The following is a 22,859-nucleotide window of genomic DNA, read 5'->3' as shown; positions in this document are numbered from 1 at the left end:
TCCTTCCTTCCTTCCTTCCTTCCTTCCTTCCTTTCTCCCTCCCTCCCTTCTGTCCCCTTTTCTTCCTCCATCCTCTCCTTTCTTCCTTTCTTACTGTGGTAAAATACACATAACATAAAATTTACCATCTCAACTATTTAAACATGCACAGTTCCATGGTGTTGAGTTCATTCACATTGTTATGCAGCCATCACCAGCATCCATCCACAACACTATTTCCATGGTGTTGAGTTCGTTCACATTGTTACGCAGCCATCACCAGCATCCATCCACAACACTATTTCCATGGTGTTGAGTTCATTCACATTGTTACGCAGCCATCACCAGCATCCATCCACAACACTATTTTCATCTTCCCAGACTGAAACTCAACACCATTCACAGCTCCCCATTCCCGCCTTCCCCAGGCGCCCACCATTCTCCTCTCTATTTCTATGAATTTGATGACTCCAGTCCCTCAGACATGTGGAATTGTGGCTGGGCACGGTGGTTCACATCTGTAATCCCAGCACTTTCAGAGGCCAAGGCAGGCAAATCACCTTAGGTCAGGAGTTCTAGAACGGCCTGGCCAACATGGTGAAACCCAGTCTCTACTAAAAATACAAAAATTAGCCGGGCATGGTGGCACACATCTGTGGTGCCAGCTACTTGGGAGGCTGAGGCAGGAGAATCACTTAAACCTGGGAGGCAGAGGTTGCAGTGAGCCGAGATCTCACCACTGCACTCCAGCCTGGGCGAGAGAGTGAGACTCTGCCAAAAAAAAAAAAAGTAAATAGAATCGCATGGCATTTTTCCTTGTTGGACTGGCTTATTTTACTTAGCATAAGGCATCAAGGCTCACCCATGCTGTAGCAGGGGTCAGCGTCTCCTCCCTTTCTAGGGCTGAGTAATATTCCATCTACAGACAGACTCACTCAGTGCAGCCATCACGCCTTGGTGAACACCGCGGCTGCTTCCAGCTTTTGGCTATGGTGAGTTCCGTTGCTAGGAACACAGACGTGCACATGTCTCTTCCAGACCCCCTTTCAATTCCTCGGGTGTATACCCAAAAGTAGGATTGCCAGCTCATATGGTAATAATATTTTTATTTTTATTTTTTGAGGAGTCTTGCTATGTTGCCCAGGCTGGAGTGCAGTGGGTGCGATTTTGGTTCACTGCAACCTCCACCTCCTAAGTTCAAGCGATTCTCCTGCCTCAGCATCCCAGGTAGCTGGGATTACAGACTCAAGCCACCATGACAGGCTAATTTTTGTATTTTTAGTGGAGATGGAGGATTCACCATGTTGGGCAGGCTGGTCTCGAACTTCTGACCTCAAGTGATCCGCCCGCTTCGGCCTCTGAAAGTGCTAGGATTGTAGGCGTGAGCCACCGCGCCGGGCCTCGTACAGTAATTCTGTTTGATGTTTTGAGGAATTGCCACACTTTTTTCCTGCGCCTGCACCAGGGACACGTCTTGGAGCTGGCGAACTGGACTTGGGGTGGGAGGGAAAGGAAGCATTAAAGATGCCCCCAGCTTTCACGGAGATGAGAACGGTGCCCCGCCCCGGGAGGGCGGGACGGCATCAGGGTCCCGTGAACGGGGTATCAGTGTAAACTCCTCTGAGAGATACCAGGAAAAGCGGGAAGAAGCCTCTGGGACGTCGCCTGGACCCTTCGGGAGGTACCTCCTCTTCGCAGCGGGGCGCGCTCTCCCCAGTCCCTGCAGCCTTGAGCGGAGGCCAGGCAAGGGCGGGGGTCGTAGCGGGGCGGAGCAGGGCTTTGTCCACGGAACGCGCGAAAAGGCCTCAGGGCCCGGTGCGGGCGCCCGAGGGGGACTCGATCGCAGGGGGAGCGCGAAGGTTCCTCAGTCTGCGGGACGCAGAGCTCCGTGCGGCCGCGAGCCGGGGCCGGAGGAGAGACTCTGCCTAAGGGGACGTCGCGGGCGCGGGGCACAGGGTCCTGCGGGGCTGGAGGGCTACAGGCTGCGGCGCGCGCGAGCCGGAAGGCCGGGGATCGTGGGTTCTGGGGCCGGAGCTTCACGGGCTCGTCTCCCCCGCCTCCCCGGGGGAGCAGGATGTCAGGGGGTCGCCCCCGCCCCGGAGACAGGGTGTCAAGGGTCCCCCGGGGGCGGGGCTTCAGGGGCAACCGGAGCCGCTCGGCCCCGGGCGGGATGCAGGGACAGGGCCCCAGGGGACCAGGGCTACGAGGGGCGCGCGGGTCCCATGGGGGCGCGCGCGAGGAGGCGCCGTCCCTTCCTAGCAGGGGTCCTTGGGGACCCCCGGCCGCCTCCTGCGCCCCGCTGTCCCCTCCCGTGTTCGGCCTCGGCAAGTCGGGGCGGCGGGCGGCGCGGGCCGGGAGGGGGCGCCTCGGGCTCACCCCGCCCCAGGGCGGTCGGGCGGAAGGCGGAGGCCGAGACCAGACGCGGAGCTATGGCCGAGCTGCTGCGGACGCCGGCCGGTGAGTGCAGGCCTCGGCCCCGGGTGCCCTCAAAGGAGCCGCTGCGGCCGGGAATCCGGGGTGCACCCGACAGCCGGGCCGGGGTGGGGGCGCTCAGGGCTGAGAGGTTTCAGGCCGGCCGCCGCCCCAGCCTCCGAGACCCTGCGTCCTGGGGAGCCGCCGGGCAGGTGGGCGCGGCCGCGCTGTGGGTGCCTGGGACCCGCAGGCAGGATGGGCGCGGTGGCGCGGCCTGGCGGGGGACTCGTCTCCGGGGTCCCCGGGTCCTGGTGAGAGCGGGGTCCCTCGACGCCGTGGCGGTCTCCAGTCTCTCCTCGCCCCTCCACGCTCCCCGCCTTCCATGAGCTGCTATTTTCAGCACCTAGCGCCCGACCCTGGACGAGGACAAGCCTCGGGGCTGCCCTGCCTGCCCCCCAGCCCTTCCCTCGGGCACGGCGGCCAGGCGCCCGGGTTGGCCGGGAACAGCCTCCATACCCCAAACGCGGAGGCGCCTCGGGAAGGCGAGGTGGGCAAGTTCAATGCCAAGCGTGACGGGGGAACTGCACCCCGGGCGCTCAGGTGATATAGGAGTTAAGAGGAAATTATTTAGGCAACCGGATGCGGTGACTCAGGCCTGTAATCCCAGCACTTTGGGAGGCCGAGGGTAGATCACCTGTCCTTAATTTTCTTGGCGCCAGAAGATGAATTGAGTATTTACCCAGACAACAACGTCGCTTCAGAGGGAGGGATGCAGAACGCAGGGCCACGGGGCGCAGGCTGCAGGCCAGTGAACCCCAATGCCAAAGGCCAGGGAGAGCCAGGGGGGTGCCCAGAGCCAGCACACAGCCCTTTAATTTAGAGGAGTGCTGTGTCCACATTTGGGGAGAGAAATGTTTTACTTTGATTTGGAATCAGGTGGGGGATAAGGCATACTGAGGCCTGAGGTGGTGAGGGCTCCTGCCCTGGAGGTGCAGCCCTGGAGGAGCGGGAGGCAGAGGAGTGGAAAATTCGTGAAGAAAACTGGGTGTGGTGTAGGTCGAGGCCCTGCCCTCAACAGTGCTCACCATTGTCAGTGTTTACTGTGCGGCAGCACTGTGTTCATTATCGCTGAGTTCTCAGGAAGGAACAGTAAATACTTCCCGGGTCATTCTTTCACCCACGGGAAAACAGGTTTAGAGAGATCTGGGACAGTGTTCTGGTCCCAGGCAGGAAGGGCTGAGACCCGGGACTCAGATCTGACTGCAAACACCTGCCTCTTCCCTGTGCTGCCAGCGCGTTCCGGGTTCTTCCCTGTCCCTCCTTTGTGGTCTTTGTTTTCCTTTTTTTGTTCCCTTTTTTTGTCTTAATATGTTTCAACAGATGTATACAATAAACTGCACATAAAAGGTACAGCTGGATACATCTTGACCCAGTCGAGATGATGAACACAGCTGCCACCCCAGGAGTCTGTCCTGCCCCACGGGTTATGCTGTCTTAGTTGGTCTCATGTCAGGGAGCCTTGGAGGACCACGGACTGGGCAGTTTGTCTCCATACTCCTGGGGTTCTGGCACTGGCTCTGGCCCATGATCGCACCCAAGACAAACATCTTGAAGACTAAGAGGTTAGGTCTTTTGAGAAACCTGGCAAATGAGTGCCCATTCTCAGGTTACCCACATTCTGCATGTTGATTTAGTCATCCAACCAATGTTGGTTGAACACTGATGAGAACAAGCAGGCCTGTGCTAGAAGGGGCCTGCAGCCAGGAGCTGGTGAGCGGGTGTCCTTAGGGACACCAATGGTGAGGGACCTAGTGTGTGGAAATCTGGGGGACGAGCATGCCAGGGAGAAGAGCTCGCATGGGGAAGGCCCTGCTCCACAAATCAGTCAGGCTTGTTGGGGCGGGCAGGAGGGCAGGGTGGTGGAGTCAGAGTTTGTGGTCCCCCGAAAGGCAGGAAGAGGACATGAGAGAGCCTTGGAGATGACGGTGAGGATGTGGTTGGTGGGCAGTGAGCTGGGTGTCATGTGCTGCTGGCTCCTCAGAGAATGCTCAGCTCCTTCACACCCATCATAATCCCTGGAGGACTGAGACCACGTGCAGGAGTTTTGGAAGCTGGCAGTGCACCCAGTCCCGGCTCTCCTCCATTCTGGTGGGTCTCACCAGAGATTGGCCAAGAAGAGATCAAACTGCTCATGGACCAAACTGAGGGTGGGGCTGCTATCTCTCGCGGCCCAATAACGAGATGCAGATGAACTGGGGAGGAAGAGAGTTTTTATTTCTGTAACCAGTTACAAGGAGAAGACCTGGAAATTGTCGCCAGACCAACTCAAAATTACAAAGTTTTCCAGACCTTATATACCTTCTAAGCTATATGTCTATGTGTAAGTGTGCATTCATCTAAAGACATAAGTAATTGACTTATGTTAATCTATAACTAAGGTCTAAGTCCTGAAGACCTTCCTCTGGATCCTCAGTAAATTTACTTAATCTAAAACCCTTACCTTGTCTCCTAAATCATGGGGGTTTGGGAAGTTCCTTCAGACCCCCCAGTAAACTTATTTGTGGAGTCCTGGGGAGTTTCTTCAGACTCCCAATAAAACTTGTTTAATCCTAAATGGGTCCTATTAAGAATTCCTTCGTTATTTTGTCATGCTTGAAGGCCCAGGAAAGGTCTAGGCGAAACTCTTGGTGGGACTTTGTTACATTCCAGCCTTTTTATGAGGGCACTGGCTTTTAATATTTAACTTAACCACTCAGTCAGTACTGAAACAGTTGTTAAGGAGGCCCGCGTTAGTGAGACCTGACCTGCCACAAAACATCTTACTCGGAATGGTGCCCATAACTTCAAAAAATCAACTTGGACGGAGCCCTACTGAACACACCTAGCATCTCTCTTCCTTCAGCTTAGGGTCAATGGGCTGGAGTTGATGGCACCATTACAAGAAACAGCTTTATTGCCGTGTCACTGATATGCCATAAAATTCACCTGTTTCAAATGAATTATTTTTCAGTTAGTTTACAGAGTTGTGAAATAAATTTTAGAACTTTTCCATCCCCAGCCTGCCAAAACTCCCTGGAACTCCTCCGCAGTCATTCCCCATTCCCACCTGGCCTCAGACGATCACTTTCTGTCTCTCCAGTTTTGCCTTTTCTGGACCGTTCATATGAATGGAGTCCTATGTTACACGGTCTTTTGCATCTGACTTCCTTCACTTAGAATAATGTTTCCGAGATTCATGTATGTTGTAGTATGTATCAGTATTTAATTCCTTTTTAGTACTGAATAATCCATTGTACTGATAGAACACATTTTGTTTATCCATTCATCAGCTGAAGGACATTTCAGCTGTTTCTGCTTTTTTAGCTATTTTAAACTGCACAACACTGCTATGAACATTCGTGTACAAGACTTTGTGTGAACATGTTTTCATTTCTCTTGGGTTGATACCCAGCAGTGGAATTGCTGGGTAATACGGGAAGTCTATATTTAACATTTTAAGAAACTAGAAAACTGTTTTCCAAAGTGACTGCCCCATTTTACATTCCCATCAGCAGCGTATAACGGTTCTAATTTTCTTTTTCTTTTTTTGAGACAAGGTCTTGCTCTGTCACCCAGGCTGGAGTGCAGTGGCATGATCTTGGCTCACTGCAGCCTCAATCTCTTGGGCTCAATTGGTCCTCCCACCTCAGCCTCCTGAGTAGCTGGGACTACAGATGAGTACCACCACATCCAGCTAATTTTTGTATTTTTTGTAGAGATGGGGTTTTGCCATGTTACCCAGGCTGTTCTCAAACTGTTGGGCTCAAGTGATCTGCCCACCTCGGCCTCCCCAAGTCCTGGAATTATAGGTGTGAGCCACTGCACCTGGCTGAGGGTTCCACTGTCTGTACATCTGCAGCAATACATACCATTCTTGTGGGTAAAAGGTGGTATCTCATTATAGTTTTGATTTACATTTCTCCAAGGACAAATGATGGCAAGTGGCTTTTCTTTTTTTTTTTTTTTCTTTTTGAGACGGAGTCTTGCTCTGTCGCCCAGGCTGGAGTGCAGTGGCGCAGTCTCGGCTCACTGCAAGCTCCGCCTCCCAGGTTCACGCCATTCTCCTGCCTCAGCCTCTCCGAGTAGCTGGGACTACAGGCGCCCGCCACCACGCCCGGCTAATTTTTTGTATTTTTAGTAGAGACGGGGTTTCACCGTGGTCTCGATCTCCTGACCTCGTGATCCGCCCGCCTCGGCCTCCCAAAGTGCTGGGATTACAAGCGTGAGCCACCGTGCCCGGCCGGGCAAGTGGCTTTTCTTGTGCTTTTTAGCCATTTCTATATGTTTTTGGTGAAATGCCTGCTGAAATGTTTTGCCTTTTTAAAAATTGAGTTGTCTCCTTTGTTCAGTTTTGAGAGTTCTTTACATATACTGAATACACAGTATCATACACACACACACACACACACACCAGATATATGATTTGCAAATATTTTCAACCATCAATAGTTTATCTTAACACTTTTTTATTGGTGTTTTGAAGTACAAAAGTTTTACATTTTGATCCATTCCAATTTATTAACTTTTTCTTTTATCGTGCATCTGGTATCATATCTAAGAAATCTTAATCCAATGTCACAAAGATTTAATCTTGTATTTTCTTCTAACCGCTTTCTAGTTGATGTGTAAGAATCTGTCCATTTTACCTAAGTTGTGTAATTTGTTGGCAAACAGTTGTTCATAGTATTTCCTTGAAATCCTTTTAATTTCGTAAGATTGGAATTTTAGTGATTTGTGTTCTCTCTCTCTCTGGTCGATGTAGCTAAAGCTTTGTCAATTCTCTTGATCTTTTCAGAGAACTGACATTTGATATTATTTTACTTTATCTTTTTCTTTCTGTTCTCTAGTTCATTGGTTTCCACTCTAATATTTATTAATTTCCCTTCGTCTCACTTTGGGTTTAATTTGTTCTGTCTTTTCTTATTGTAGTTACTTACAATGGAAGCTTGCACACTGATTTAAGATGTTTTTTCTAATGTAGACATTTACAGCTATAAATTTCCCTTGAAACACAGCTTTAGTTATATCTCATAAATTTTGGTATGTTGTGTTTACATTTTCATCCAGCTCAGAGTATTTTTTTATTTTCTTCTTTGACCCATTGCTTATTTAGAAGTGTGTTGTTTAATTTCTATGTATTTATAGATTTCCCAAAGTTCTTTTGTTAATTTCTGATTTCATTCCCCTGTGGTTAGAGAAGAAACTTTGTGGATATCAGTCCTTTTGCATTTCTCAAGACTTGTTTTATGGTCCAGCATATGATTGACCTTGGAGACTGTTGCATGTGCACTTGAGGAGAACGTGACTTCTGCTCTTGCCAGGTGGAGTCTTCTAGAGATGTCAGCTGGTGTCCAGTGATGTCAAGTCATTTGTATCTACTGATTTTCTTTCTAATTATTCTATCCATTATTGAGAGTGGGGTAGGATTTTGGTGTCCAATTATTGTTTTTTTTTTTTTTTTTTTGAGGTGGAGTCTCACTTTGTCACCGAGGCTGGAGTGCAGTGGTATGATCACAGCTCACTGCAGCCCCCACCTCCCAAGGCTTAGGTCACCTCAGCCTCCTGAGTAGCTACAACGACAGGCAAGCACCATCATGCCTAGCTGATTTTTGCATTTTTTGTAGAGACAGGGTTTTGCCATGTTATTCAGGCTGGTCACGAACTCCTCGGCTCAAGTGACCCACCCGCCTCGGCCTCCCAAAGTACTGGGATTACAAGCGTGAGTCACCATGCCCGGCCCAACCATTATTGTTGAATTGACTGTTTCACCCTTCAATTCTGTGAGTTTTTGCTTCATGTATTGTTGCGGGATAATTAAGGAACCAGAGAGACCGATGGGGTTGAGGAGGAATTATTTAATTATTTAGGTGCACCGACCCAGTCAGATTAACATCCAAAGGACTGAGCCCTAAAACAAAGAGTCAAGCTACCTTTTAAGCATTTTGTGGGGCGGGAGGAGATTCGTGCAGGAGAAAGAGTATTACAGAAGCGAGAAACAAAGACAGTTATTCAGTTAAGATATGCATTACATTATTTCTTACTTTTCAAGGAACAACATGTTTTACGATTCAAGATGATCTGTTTAGTGACCTTGCAGCTGCACAGCTAGGGAAAGAGAGTCTTCACCACGCCTGGGAAAGGGAGAGATAAGGCTCACTAGCCACAGAAAAACGGGCAGTTAATTTTTAAAGGACTCCAGCCCTTTCTCTTCCTCAAGGGGAATTGGTTTTTTACATACAACTGAGTTTTTGCTTACACGATTTTTAATTTCTTTTAATTCCTGTTCTAGTATTTTGGGGCTAGGTTGTCAGGTGTGTATATATTTCTGTTTGTTATATTTTCCTGATGTATTCACTTTATATCATGGCAGAATGTTTCTCTTTAGTAAGATTTTTGATCTTAAAAATGTTGGCCAGATGTGGTGGCTCATGCCTGTAATCCCAGCACTTTGGGAGGCCAAGGCAGGTGGATCACCTGAGGTCAGGAGTTTGAGACTAGCCTGGTGAACATGGTGAAACCCCGTCTCTACTAAAAATACAAAAAAATTAGCCAGCTGTGATGGTGTGCGCCTGTAATCCCAGCTACTTGGGAGGCTGAGGCACGAGAACTGCTTGAACCCGGGAGGCTGAGGTTACAGTCAGCCAAGATTGTGCCACTGCACTCCAACCTGGGCGACAGAGTGAGACTCTGTCTCAAAAAAACAAAAAAATTATTTAGTCTGATGTTAGCATTTCTCCTCAAGCTCCCTTATGGTTTTTTACATAGCAAATCTACTATCCTTTTGCTTTGACCTATTTGTATCTTTGTTTCTAAAGTATGTCTCTCATAGGCAGCATATAATCAAAGCTTAAAAAAAAAAATCTGGTCTAACGATCTCTGCCTTTTGATTGGCATGCTCATTCTATTCCCATTCAATGTTATTATTGCTGTGGTTGGATTTCCATCCATCAGTTCACAATTTGTTTTCTATGTTTTATGCCTTTTTGTTCTTCTGTTCATCTTTTACTACCTTCTTTTGTATTATTTTCTAGTGTAGCATTTAAATTCCCTTTTTCTTTTTAAGTGTATATTTTAAAGTTATTTTGTTAGTGTTTGCTCCAGGGATTACAATATGCATTTTAATTTATCAGGATCTACTTCAGAGTAATACTAATTTTAGTAAAATACAGAAACTTGACTCCAATATAACTCCATTTCCTCCCTCCCTGCTTGTGGTTTGTAGTATTATTGTCATATATGTTCGTCTATATATGTTATAAACTCAACAACGTGGTGTTATAATGATTGTTTCACACAATCTTATTTCTTTTCAATTCAGTAAGACGAGTAAGGAGAAAAACACTTTTCGAGTCTTTTATATTACACTGTATATTTATCACTGACTTTACTCTTGATTTCTTCCTGTATATTCAAGTTATTGTCGGGTGACTTTCCTTGCTCCACTGTATATAATAACTTCATTGCCTCCTTGCTCCCTCGTGCTGTTATTGTCATATATATTATATATGTTTATGCTGTGAGCCCATCAACTAAGTCAGCTTAGCAAGGTCTCAAGATACAAAGTCAATGAATAAATCAGGCTGGGTGTGGTGGCTCACACCTGCAATCCCAGCATTTTGGGAGGCCGAGTTGGGTAGATCACTTGAGGCCAGGAGTTTGAGAGCAGCCTGGCCCACATGGCAAGACTCCATCTTTACAAAAATACAAAAAAAAAAAAAAAAAGTTGAGTGTGGTGGTGTGCCTGTAATCCCACCTACTTGGGAGGCTGAGGCATGAGAATTGCTTGAACCCAGGAGGGAGAGGTTGCAGTGACTGGAGATCACACCACTGCACTCCAGACTGGGCAACAGGGCAAGACTCAGTCTAAAAAAAAAAAAAAGAAAAAAACAAGAATAAATCAATTATTTTTCTATAATACTTGCCACAATCAATTGAACCATGAAAAATTTTAAATACCATTTACAGTAGCATCATAAAACATGAAATATTTAGAGAATAATTTACCAAATTAGGAGAAATGCCTATACAATTAAAACTGCAATATAAACTAGGCACCATGGCTCATGCCTGTAATCCCAGCACTTTGGGAGGCCAAGGTGGCCAGATCACTTGAGCCCAGAAGTTTGAAACCAGCCTGGGCAACATAGTGAGACCCTGTCTCTACAAAAAAAAAAATTAGCTGGGCATGGTGGCATGCACCTGTAGCCCCAGCTACTCAGGAGGCTGAGGTGAGAGGATGACTTGAGCCCAGTGGGCAGAGATTGCAGTGCACTCCAGCCTGGGCTACACAGCAAGACCCTGACAAAAAAAAAAAAAAAAGAAAAAGAAGGTCACAAAAAACCACAAAACTGCAAAATATTGCTGACAAAAATTAAAGAAGACATAAATAAATGGAGAAATATACCATGCTCATGGATTGGAAGACTTATATTGCTAAACTGTCACTTCTCCCCAGATGGATCTATAGAGTCCACATAATCTCACTTAAAACGCCAGAAGAAATTTTTGTAAAGTTGACAGCTGATTCTAAAATTTTACATAGAAATGCAAAGGTCTCCGAATAGTCAAAACAATTAGAAAAAGAAAAACAAAGTTGGAAGACTTACTTTCCAGGCTGGATTTCAAGGTGGACTACACAGCTACAGTAATCAAAAAAGGTTGATATTAGGATAGACCGATAGTTCAATGGAATAGAATGCAGAGTTTACAAATAGACTCACACAGAAATAGTCAATTATTTTTTAATAGTTGCTTTTTGATAAGGATGCTAAGGTAATGTGATAAAGAAAGGAAAGTATTTTCAATTCAAATGGCTGAAATGACCGGATATCCATTGGGGGAAGAAAGGGACTTTAGCCTTTCACACAATACACAAAAATTATGGAATTCTGAAGAAAATAAGAGAAAATGTTCATGAACTTGGGGTAGGCAAAACTGTAATAGATGAGGCAAAAAAAAAAAAAAAGCTCAAACCATAAAAATGGTTTCATTTTCATAAGGATAAATTAGAGTTTATAAAAATTAACACTTCCCTTCAAAAGAAAACTTAAGAAAAAATGAATAAATAAGCCACAGACTGAGAGAAAATATTTGTTTTCTAAGAAGTATTTTTGTTTTTCATTTTTATGGGTTCATAGTAGGTGTATATATTTATGGGGTCCATGAGATATTGTGGTTCAGTCATACAATGGAAGATTCACATCATGGAGAACTGGTATCCATCCCCTTGAGCAATTATCCTTTTTGTTACAAACAATCCAACTATACTCTTTTAGTTATTTTTATTCTTTTTTTTTTTTTTTTTTGAGACGGAGTCTCGCTCTGTCACCCAGGCTGGAGTATGGTGGCGCCATCTCAACTCACTGCAACCTCTGCCTCCCAGGTTCAAGTAATTCTCCTGCCTCAGCTTCCCAAGTAGCTGGGACTACAGGTGCCCGCCACCACGCCCGGCTAGTTTTTGTATTTTTAAACTTTTTTTTTCTTTTTCTTTTTTTTCTTTTTTTTTGAGATGGAGTCTCGCTCTGTCGCCCAGGCTGGAGTGCAGTGGTGCGATCTCGGCTCACTGCAACCTCTGTCTCCCAGGTTCAGGAGATTCTCCTGCCTCAGCCTCCCAATTAGCTGGGATTACAGGCATGCGCCACCACACCCAGCTAATTTTTTGTATTTTTAGTAGAGGCAGGATTTCCCCATGTTGGTCAGGCTAGACTCGAATGCCTGACCTCGTGATCCACCCACCTCGGCCTCCCAAAGTGCTGGGGTTACAGGCGTGAGCCACCACGCCTGGCTTTAGTTTTTGTATTTTTAGTAGAGATGAGGTTTCACCATGTTGGCCAGGCTGGTCTTGAACTCCGGATCTCAGGTGATCCACCTGCCTCGGCCTCCCAAAGTGCTGAGATTACAGGCATGAGCCACTGTGCCCGAACTCTCTTTTAGTTATTTTTAAATGTACAATTAAATTATTATTGACTATAGTCTCCCTGTTATGCTATCAAATACTGGGTCTTATTCATTCTTTCTATTTATTTGTACACATTAACCATCCCTACATACCCTCCCACCACTGCCACTACCCTTCCAAGTCTCTGCGAACCATCCTTCTATTCTCTATCTCCGTGAGTTTAATTGTTTTGATGTTTTGATACTACAGATAAGTGAGAACATGCAGTGTCTGTCTCTCTGTGCCTGGTGAGAAAATATTTGTAATATTTGTATTTGGCAAAGGACTTGTATCCAAAATATAGAAATAAATTCTGCTCAATAATAAAAAGAGAAACAACTTAATTTAAAATGAGACCCAGTGTCTACAAAAAGTAGAATAATTAGCCGGGCATGTTGGTGCATGTCTGTAGTCCCACCTAATCAGGAGGCTGAGGGGGAAAGATCGCTTAAGCCCAGGAGTTCGAGGTTGCAGCGAGCTGTGATCGTGCCACTGCACTCTAGCCTGGGTGACAGAATAAGATCCTGTCTCTAAAAAAAATAAAAATAAAGGGCCGAGTGAGGTGGCTTATGCCTGTAATCCCAGCACATTGGGAAGCTGAGGCAGGTGGATCGCTTAAGACCAGGAGTTCAAGACCAGCCTGGGCAACATGGTGAAACCGCATCTCTACCAAAACCACAAAAAATTAGCTAGATGTGGTGCATGCCTATAGTCCAGCTACTCAAAAGGCTGAGGTGGGAGGATCACCTGAGCCCAGGAAGTCGAGGCTGCAGTGAGCTGTGATCATGCCACCACACTCCAGCCTGGGCAACTGGAGTGGGACCGTGCCCCCCAAAAAATATATATAAGTAAGTAAGTAAGTAAATAAATAAATAAATAAATAAATAAATAAATAAATAAATAATAAAATGAGCTAAAGATCTGCACGGGCTTCATAAGAAGCAAGCAAATGGCCAATAAATACATGAAAAGATGATTTACCTCCTTAGTCACTGGACACACTTAGATACCACTCCTCATCCACTAGCATGGCTAAAGCATAAAAGAGCGACCATCAAGTGTTGGCAAGGATTGTGGTTCTCCTACATTCCTGGTGGGAATGGAAAATTCAGTCACCACTTTGGAACACAGTTTGGCAGTTTCCTACAAAGTTAAATATATACTTACCATATGACCCATCTTTTCCTCGCCTTGGTATTTACTCAAGGGAAATGAAAACACAGGCCCACAAATACCTGCACATGAGTGTTTACAGAAGCTTTGTTGCTAGTGGCCCCAAACAGTGAAAAAACCAGGAGACAGAATAAATGAATTGTGGCGGATTAACAATGGCGTGCTTCTCGGCAATAAAAAAAGTTGAATTGTGGCGGATTAACAATGGTGTGCTTCTCAGCAATGAAAAAGAATGAACAATTGATACACGTGACGATATAGGTGAATCTTCAAAACAGCATGCGATGTGGATGTGATACAGCCAGACATAAAAGAGCATGTATCAGATGATTCCGTTTACGGGAAATGCCAGGAAATCAGATCCATGGTTGCCGGGGTCAGGAGGGACCTTACTGGGGTGATGAAAATGTGTATATGTTGTTTGGGGTGGTGATTACATGTGTACATACATTGTGTGAAACTCATCAAAACCGTGTACCTAAAGTGGGTACATTTTATTGGATGCAAGTTATCCCTCAAATTAAATTAATTTTCAAAGTTTTAACAAATGGAACCATTTTTGCCAAATTGAAGGAAAATTATTTCCACCGAGATTTCCCTACAGCCAAACAATCTACCAACTACAAAATGGAAAAAATAATTTAGGACATGTAAAGTTCAAATGTTTTGCCTCCCACGTTTCTGTTTCAGGAAGCTATTTGAGATAAATCATTCCATGGTCACAGGACTTAGAAAGGTGGAGGTAAATACACACAAGCATTGTAAGATAAGAAGTAACAGATGAATTAGTTGAAAGGGACCGATTTCGGGGGAAGGAATAGGAACTGGGCCGGGAGATAGATGCCTTTCGGACTTGCCCTTGTGAAAACAGTAGTCCCCTCTTACCTGCAGGGGATAGCTTCTGAGATCCCCAGTGGATGTCTGAAACCACGGATAGTACCAAACCCTACAGAGAGTATGTTTTCTCCTATACACACATACCTATGATAGGGTTTAATTTATAAAGTAGGCACAGGGTAGGATTAACAACCATAATTAATAATAAAATAGAACAATTATAACAATATACTGTCCGAGGTGGGTGGATCACTTGAAGTCAGGAGATCGAGACCAGCCTGGCCAACATGGTGAAACCCGTCTCTACTAAAAATACAAAAAATTAGCCAAGCATGGTGGTGGGCGCCTGTAAACCCAGCTACTCAGGACACTGAGGGAGGAGAATTGCTGGAACCCGGGAGGCGGAGGCTGTAGTGAGCCGAAGTTGCCCCTTTGCACTCCAGCCTGGGCAACGAGCGAAACGCCATCTCAAAAACAACAACAACAACAACAAAAACAATATACTGTAATAAAGGTTATGTGAATGTGGTCTCTCTAAAAAAATTATGTGTATATATCTTAATTTGTGGGGTTGTTGTTTTGTTTATTTTTAAGAGACAGGGTCTTGCTCTGTCACCCAGGCTGGAGTGCAGTGGTGCAATCATGGCTCACTGCAGTCTTCACCTCCTAGGCTCAAGTGATCCTTCCACCTCAGCCTCCTGGGACCAGAGGCATGCACCACTATGCCCAGCTGATCGTTTTTTTTGTTTTTGTTTTTGTTTTTTGATAGAAATTAGTTCTCACTATGTTGCCCAGGCTGGTCTAGAACTCCTGGCTTCCAGCAATTCTCCTGGTTAAGCCTCCCAAAGTGCTGGGATTATAGGCATGTGCCACCACGCCTGTCCTCAAAATATTTTACTGTACTATACTCACTTATTATTGGCCTTTGGTTGACCATGGGTAACTGAAACTCCAGCAAGCGAAGGTGTGGATAAGGGAACTACTGTACATGACTTTACTATACATAAAATCACCTTAAAAGAAAGACAATGATTCTTTCCAGGGCACAAGCCTCTGAGAGAGCAGGGAGATACTAGGGGAAGTTGGTGGCTCCTCTCCCTGGCAGGAACTGGTCTGGGCTCCTGGCTCAGCCGGCCATGAGGCTGTCCTGGCCTCCCTCGGTGGGTTCGACAGTGACCTCGACATGCTCATTTCAGTGTGGTTCGTTCCGGTCTCCCAGGGGAAGGGGGTGTGGAGTGGAAGGAGGTCATTAGGAAGCCGGGGTGGCTCTCAGAGTCTGCAGGGGCAGTCAGGGTGTTGAGCTGGGAGGAGTAGACCACCTCCCTCTTCTCTGAGTGGGAGGAGGGCTGCATCTGGACTAGGTTTGGAGATTCTCAGGTGGGGCTCAGAGCATCACCTGTGGGGCAGAGGGACCATCTTGGCAGATGAAGGCCCGTCGCAGGATGTGATGCCTGAATTACAAGTCAGGACAGGTAAAGTGGGGCAGGTGAGAGAAGGAGGGTGAGTAATGTGATTTTTCTACTCCTGTTTTCCAGGAAAACCAAAATGCTACGCACTTCTACCTATGATCCTTTTCCTAATAATGCTTGTCTTGGTCTTGTTCGGGTAAGACACATTTGACCATCGAGGCTGGCCTGGTTTGGGGAGAAGTGACCACAACAGCCAATCAGACCCATGGGGCCTCCCTGAGCTCCCCAAGTATCACAGTCATCAGGGTCCTAAGGACAGTTGTTGCCCGCGTCCAGCTCTGGCGGAGGGTGTGTTTACTTGCTACCTTATTTAAGCCTCACCTGGGCAATGGGCTCATCTCACTCCCATTTAGAATTTTCCTGAGTGTGGAGTCTGGGGCTGGGAGAGCAAGCCCCTTGCCCACAGTTGCGTGGCTGGGGGTGGGGAAGGCAATTCTGGGTCCCAAGCTGTTAGTCGCTTCCAGACACAGAAGGTCCCAGAACCACAGAATGAAGTCACCTGTTGGCTCTACTGGAGCATCTGTGGACACGGCCTGGAAACACTCCCTGAGGTGGCCTCGGGGGCTGCACTGACCAAGGCACGGGTGGTGGGGGGTGGGGGAGGGGGGGTCTGGAGCTCCTGCAGGTGCCCATACGTGAGCAATATCCCAGGGACCACCCTCCTGCCCACCTCCCGGTGTGGGACGTGGCGAGGCGCCTGAGCTTTGCTGAGAACTTGCCCTACCTGCCTCAAGGCCTTGCAGCTTCACTGGGAACTCTTGTTCTCACGCTGCTGGCCGCACCATGCGCTTTTTGGAGGAAGGGACCAACAGGCAGTCTTGGTTCTGTGTCCTGAGTCTTGGCGCACTTCCTTCCTGCAGTTACGGGGTCCTAAGCCCCAGAAGTCTAATGCCAGAAAGCCTGGAAAGGGGATTCTGGTGAGTGCAGGGAAGAGCAGGTGGAGCGTCCGTGCTGGCCGGGGTGCTGGCTGTGGCCTGGGGTCCCACTCTAGGAACTCCCCCTCCCCGTCCTGGGCACACACATGGGTAGGCCTGGGCCCCCTCTATGCTCTGCCCAGTGTAGACATGGTCAACTCTGTGGCCTTGAAGGGTCACCTGGATACGTCTGGAGTCAGCCTTGACCTCCCTTCTGACCTCCAGTCCCCAACTCCAGGCTTACCCAGAGTTCCCATGCATGGTCACTGCTCCCCCACCCCCACCCCTCCTCCACCAGCCATCCTCAACTCTCCCTTTGCTCTCACCCCTACACTGGGTTCCCAAATCCTGCCAGCCCTGCTCTTTAGCAGCTCGCTTGCCCACTGGCCTCCCTGCCTTCGAGGTCCTGCTCCAGGGGTCTGGTGGGGCTGCCCTCATCTCTGCGACAGCCTCAGACTTGTTTCCCCATCCCCATCAGCCCTGTCCCCCTTCTCCTCACAGCAGCTGGAGTGATCTTTCCAGAACATAAGGTAGGAGGCTCTCCATGATCTGATCCTGCCTTCCTGACCTCCCCAGCCTCATCTCTCCCTCCTCTGCCCTCGCCCTGTGTGCTCCAGCCAACGTGGCCTGTTACTTGTCCACCTGCTGTGCTGTCCTGACTCCAGGCCTTTGCCTGTGCTATGGCCTCTGTTGGGACCACTCTTGTCTCTCCCCTGCTGTGTCTGCGAATTCCCACTCGTGTCAGTGACCCATGGCTGCAGAACACACCACTCCATCCATGGAAAACAATCGCAATCATTGATTACTATCTCTCCCTGGGCTTCCTGGGGTGGACTGGGCTCAGCTGGGTGGTTCACTTTGGGGCCTCAGCAGTCGTGGACAGACAGTGGCTGGGGTCACTGCAAAGACTTCCCTGCGTCTCCGGCAGTTGATGCTGGCTGTCATCTGAGACACCTACCCAGAGCCTCTCCCCGGGGCCTGGGCTCCTGCTCAGCTTGGTTGGGAGGCTCCAAGACCAACATCCCAAGAAAGATGAGACAGAAGCCGGATCGCCTTTTTGGGCCTGGCTTCAGAAGTCACCCAGTGTCACTTCTGCTGCATTTTATTTCTTAGAAACATGGAATATCAGACCCCATCTCTTGATGGGAGGGGGCCTCACGGTTTGCAGACATGTTCTGAAACTCCACTCTGCCTGGCCTTGGCTTCGACATGTCTGGTGAATGTGTGGGCTGTGAGGCTCCCTGAACGTAGACCTCAGACTGCAATGTGGGCCGTTACAGGGTCTGGCACACGGGTCCACGCCAGGCCCATCGCCACAGTGATGGCTGTTCTGTGACTGTTTCTGGTGGCCTCTGCTCCTCCACTGGGACCCTCAGGTGGCTTCCATGCACTTGTGCCCTAAATCCTGCTCCTGGAATAAACTTCATCTCCTGTGTTCTCATTCTGCAGCATGGCTGTTAGGGAACCTGACCGTCTGCAGCGTGTGTCATTGCCAAGGTATAACGTCAGTGCCTCCCTTCAGTGCCTCCCATGTCGCAGAATTGTCCTGCAGCCCTGGCACATGTGTGCGTGTGGACAGAAGTGCGTGGGAGCTAGGGCAGGTCCTCTTTCCTCCTGTGGCTCCAAGGGAGGGGGCCGCTCCTTCCCCAGTCTCTACCCTGACTTGGCCCTCATCCTGCAGCCACTCAGAGAGCACGATGGAGCTGGAGCTTCAGTTTTGACCAGCTGCGTGTCGCTGGCTTTTGTGTGTGTGTGTGTGTGTGTGTGTATGTGTGTGTGTGTGTGTGTGTGTGTGTGTGATGGAGTCTCGCTCTGTTGCCCAGGCTGGAGTGCACTGGCACCATCTCTGCCCACTGCAACCTCTACCTCCCGGGCTCCAGTGATTCTCCTGCCTCAGCCTCCTGAGTAGCTGGGATTACAGGCGCCCACCACCACACCTGGCTAATTTTTGTATTTTTAGCAGAGACAGCGTTTCACCATGTTGGCCAGGCTAGTCTTGAACTCCTGACTTCAAATGATCCGCCTGCCTCAGCCTCCCAAAGTGCTGGAATTACAGGCATGAGCCCCTGCACCTGGCCTTCAAATTGGCTTTTAAAGAGGATGACCAGCTGGTCTGTTCTGTCTGGGGCCTTGGAGGGCTGTTTCCCAGGATGTGGGCCTTTATCAGTGCTGACCTGAGAAAGTCTAGGCAATCAAGGCCAAGCTGGCTACACTGCTTTTGATTTTTTTTAATTGTGATAAAATACACTTAACATAAAATTTGCCGTCTTAGTCATTTTGGAGTGTTCAGTAGTGTTAAGTCCATTCACATCGCTGTGCAGCCATCACCACCATCCATCTCCAGAACTCTTTTCATCTTGCCAAACTGAAGCTCTGTCCCCAGAAAATAGCATCTCCGTTTTCCATGGTCTGTTGTTATGAGTCTGACTACTCAAACTACCTTTTACAAGTGCAATCGATGGTACCCGTGTTTTTATGTCGGGCCCAAACCACTGAGCGTGATGTCCTCACGGTCCATCCAGGTTGTACCAAGTGTCAGAATTTCCTTCCTCTTTTCCGCTGACTCCCTGCTTTTAAAGGCCATCTTGGACATTCAAATTGTGGCCATTACTGACAGTTAAAATGGCCCCGGCTCATGACTCCTGAGCCTCTACAATACTTTAGGTGGGGACAGTACTGTGGTCCACACGTCCCCACAGGCTGCGTGTGGCACCTGACAGTGCTTTGTGCCACTGTGGAGCAGGTGTCACTCTCCCACTTCTCAGAGGGGACGCCGGGCTCTGGAAGCCACCAGCCCACAAGGAGGCCCAGCAGGCTTGGGGCCCAGGTGGGGAGGTCTGCACATCTCAGGGCCTTTCCCTGGGAACAACCAGGGACAGAGGCCGCACACCCAGCCTCCTCTCTGCCCACAGTGAATTGAGACACAACCCCTTACGTCCCTCCCAGCCTTAAGTCAAGTGGAAAGCAATGGCCCCTGAGGTCACTTAGTCCCTCTTGCCAGTTTACAAGTGCTGAATCAGAGACTCTGAGCTTCGGCCCTTTCCCGAGTTCCCGGGATTATGAGCTGACACCGCCCCCAAGCAACCACAGTGATTCCAGCCTGGGAGTGTGGCCTTGGCGGGAGGGTCGACGCCCAGTCAGGGTTCAGCGGCTGTGCATACCCCCTGCTCACCTGCATCCCACGCTTTCCACGCAAACTCACGTGACGGCGCTTTGTGCTTGCAGGATGGCCTACCCCCAGCCAAAGGTGCTGACACCCTGGTGAGTAAAGTTACTGAAGCTGAAACTGAACGCAGCTCAAGGGGCTGTTCTGAAGGTATTAGAGGGCGGTTTCCTTGATGTAAATCTCAGTTGGGGCTGCTTCGCTATTCTCTCCTCTCAGTTTCTCCTGACATCTGAATTCAGAGGCCCACATGGCTGTCCTCTTTCCCTTTGCTTTCTCTGACTTGCGTCTCTTGTTTCCTGTCCCTTTGTTCTCCAAAGCCCCTGCAAAGGCCTGATAGCTTCCTCCTTGCTGGGGAGGGGCAGCGGGGGTTGGGTGCCGGCGGGGTTGGTTCCTACCTCTTTGCCAGCAAAGCTCAGCTTGCCCTGGGTTCCGGCAGGCCCAGTGTTGAGGGAGGGCTGGGAATGATTTGCCCTGTTGGAGTCGAATTTGCCTCTGGTTGGTTTCCTGGGGAAGGGCGGCTGCCTCTGGAAGGGTGGTCAGAGGAGGCGGAAGCTGAGTGGAGTTTCCAGGTGGGGGTGGCCGTATGCCAGAGGGGCATGTGGGTGGCACCCTGCCAGCTCCATGTGACCGCACTCCTCTCTCCATGTGCAGTAGGGAGGACGTCCTTGTGGTGACCCCTTGGCTGGCTCCCATTGTCTGGGAGGGCACGTTCAACATCGACATCCTCAATGAGCAGTTCAGGCTCCAGAACACCACCATTGGGTTAACTGTGTTTGCCATCAAAAAGTAAGTCAGTGAGGTGGCCGAGGGCAGAGACCCAGGCAGTGGCGAGTGACCACGGACATCGAGGTCTCTCCTTGTGTTCAAGACAGAGTGGGGTGGCAGCCAGCCTTGTCCTCCCAGAGGGTAGATGGGAAAGGTCATTCATGCATCTTACTGAGCTCACGTGGGCTCGTGGGCTCGCCGGGTCGGTAAAACCCAGCTCCTTCTCCAGAGGCTGCGTCTCACCCAGGGATGGTGGCTTCTGCTGCCCCCTCCTCTCTGTAACTATGGCCGGCCCTCATGCTGAGCCACCCCCTCAATACAAGGCTCCAGATGTTTCCCGCTCACTGACCAGAGATAGCAGGAGGGGGACGCCTGTTTGCTGTCCTTGGACCCTAGAAAGAGGATGCTGGCAGAGCCGTGGTCACTTCTCTGTCAGATGTAGGTGGGGCAGGCAAGGCAGTTGGCCCCAGACACCAAGGGAAGTGGCTGACCCACAAGGCCCTCTGACTCTGGGCCGGGCCAGAGAGGGAGCTAGCCAGGCAACCGCAGACACATATTTGACCTCTGGGCAGCTGTGGGCAGCTGGGCCAGCAACAGTGGCAGAGGCCAGGAATGACCTACTCTTAGGAATATGTGCAGTTCAAGCCTGGAGGGAGGAAGCTCTAGGGTGCAGAGGCGGGTGTGTGGAGGCCTCGCGTGCAGCTTATAATGAGGGGGCACGTGGCCGGCCTGGCCATAAGAGAGGCAGCTGCGTGGGGAGGCGTGGCTCAGGCCAGGCTGAGGGGGAGTGAGCGGCCCCAGCCTGCAGCCTGCTACCAGCCTCCAGCTGCCTGCCCTCAGCCCTCCTTAGTAAGAGGGGGTGCTGGTGGTCCCCCATTGCTGGGAAGAGGATGAAGCGAGTCGCAGCCCGAGGACTCGCTCAGGACAGGGCAGGAGAACGTGGTGCTTCTGCTGCTCTGAGCCTTCCAATGGCCACTGGTGGGCGGGCGCAGGGCGGGCCTCCTGCAGCCCAGGGGTGCACGGCCGGCCGCTCCCCCAGCCCCTGTCCGCCTGCCTTGCAGATACGTGGCCTTCCTGAAGCTGTTCCTGGAGACGGCGGAGAAGCACTTCATGGTGGGCCACCGTGTCCACTACTATGTCTTCACCGACCAGCCGGCCGCAGTGCCGCGCGTGACGCTGGGGACCGGTCGGCGGCTGTCGGTGCTGGAGGTGCGCGCCCACAAGCGCTGGCAGGACGTGTCCATGCGCCGCATGGAGATGATCAGTGACTTCTGCGAGCGGCGCTTCCTCAGTGAGGTGGATTACCTGGTGTGCGCGGACGTGGACATGGAGTTCCGCGACCACGTGGGCGTGGAGATCCTGACTCCGCTGTTCGGCACCCTGCACCCCAGCTTCTACGGAAGCAGCCGGGAGGCCTTCACCTACGAGCGCCGGCCCCAGTCCCAGGCCTACATCCCCAAGGACGAGGGCGATTTCTACTACATGGGGGCGTTCTTCGGGGGGTCGGTGCGAGAGGTGCAGCGGCTCACCAGGGCCTGCCACCAGGCCATGATGGTCGACCAGGCCAACGGCATCGAGGCCGTGTGGCACGACGAGAGCCACCTGAACAAGTACCTGCTGCGCCACAAACCCACCAAGGTGCTCTCCCCCGAGTACTTGTGGGACCAGCAGCTGCTGGGCTGGCCCGCCGTCCTGAGGAAGCTGAGGTTCACTGCGGTGCCCAAGAACCACCAGGCGATCCGGAACCCGTGAGCGGCTGCCAGGGGCTCTGGGAGGGCTGCCGGCAGCCCTGTCCCCCTCCCGCCCTTGGTTTTAGCAGAACGGGTAAACTCTGCTTCCTTTGTCCATCCTGTTGTGTCCTCTCTGTGCATGTCTGTGGGTCTATATGTCTGTGTCTTTGTATCTGTGTCTGTGTGTCTTTGTGTCTGGTGCGTGTCTTTCTGTGCGTGTGTGTCTTTCTGTGTATGTCTGTGTGTCTGTGTCTCTGTGTGTCTGTCTGTGTATGTAATGGTTCGTCTCTGTGGCAGGAAGAGGGTGTGTGTGATTGTGTGTCTGTATGTGTGTCTTTCTGTGTGTGTCTGTGTGTGTCATGGTGTGTCTCTGTGGCGGGGAGTAACTGAAGCCTAGGCCCCACCCCCACCTCAAATCACGCACACCCCCTCCCCACC

The 22,859-nt window shown here is 49.9% G+C and overlaps 1 protein-coding gene across 8 annotated transcripts; it reads left to right on the top strand.

Moving 5' to 3' along the window:
• Positions 1–1,578: 1,578 nt before the first annotated feature.
• Positions 1,579–22,577, top strand: ABO (ABO, alpha 1-3-N-acetylgalactosaminyltransferase and alpha 1-3-galactosyltransferase). Of its 8 annotated transcripts, XM_058445379.1 has the most exons (8): positions 1,650–1,660; positions 15,913–15,982; positions 16,707–16,763; positions 17,239–17,290; positions 18,210–18,257; positions 19,986–20,021; positions 20,578–20,712; positions 21,753–22,577. In XM_058445379.1, exons 5-8 carry the CDS (start codon positions 18,211–18,213, stop codon positions 22,441–22,443), a joined length of 909 nt encoding a protein of 302 aa, XP_058301362.1. In that variant the 5' UTR covers positions 1,650–1,660; positions 15,913–15,982; positions 16,707–16,763; positions 17,239–17,290; position 18,210; the 3' UTR covers positions 22,444–22,577. The 8 variants fall into 8 exon arrangements, with proteins under 8 accessions (XP_032021419.1, XP_058301361.1, XP_058301360.1 ...); XM_032165528.2 differs by lacking the exon at positions 17,239–17,290 and having other exon boundaries at positions 1,579–1,660; XM_032165527.2 differs by lacking the exons at positions 1,650–1,660; positions 17,239–17,290 and adding an exon at positions 2,423–2,436.
• Positions 22,578–22,859: the final 282 nt, after the last annotated feature.

The sequence above is a fragment of the Hylobates moloch genome, unplaced genomic scaffold (assembly GCF_009828535.3).
Source record: "Hylobates moloch isolate HMO894 unplaced genomic scaffold, HMol_V3 SCAFFOLD_10, whole genome shotgun sequence".
In the NCBI taxonomy this organism is placed as follows: Eukaryota; Metazoa; Chordata; class Mammalia; order Primates; family Hylobatidae; genus Hylobates; species Hylobates moloch.
The sequence above is the reverse complement of the archived record's forward strand: the minus strand, read 5'-3'. Positions and strand labels throughout refer to the sequence as shown.

What these genes read in the sequence shown, in the direction of transcription:
- ABO (XM_058445376.1), top strand. Translation starts at nt 2,054, where the DNA reads ATGTCAGGGGGTCGCCCCCGCCCCGGAGACAGGGTGTCAAGGGTCCCC. An exon ending in CAGCGTGTGTCATTGCCAAG is followed by an intron (nt 18,258 to 19,985) that starts GTATAACGTCAG and finishes TTGTGCTTGCAG; the next exon opens with GATGGCCTACCCCCAGCCAA. An exon ending in ACTGTGTTTGCCATCAAAAA is followed by an intron (nt 20,713 to 21,752) that starts GTAAGTCAGTGA and finishes CCTGCCTTGCAG; the next exon opens with ATACGTGGCCTTCCTGAAGC.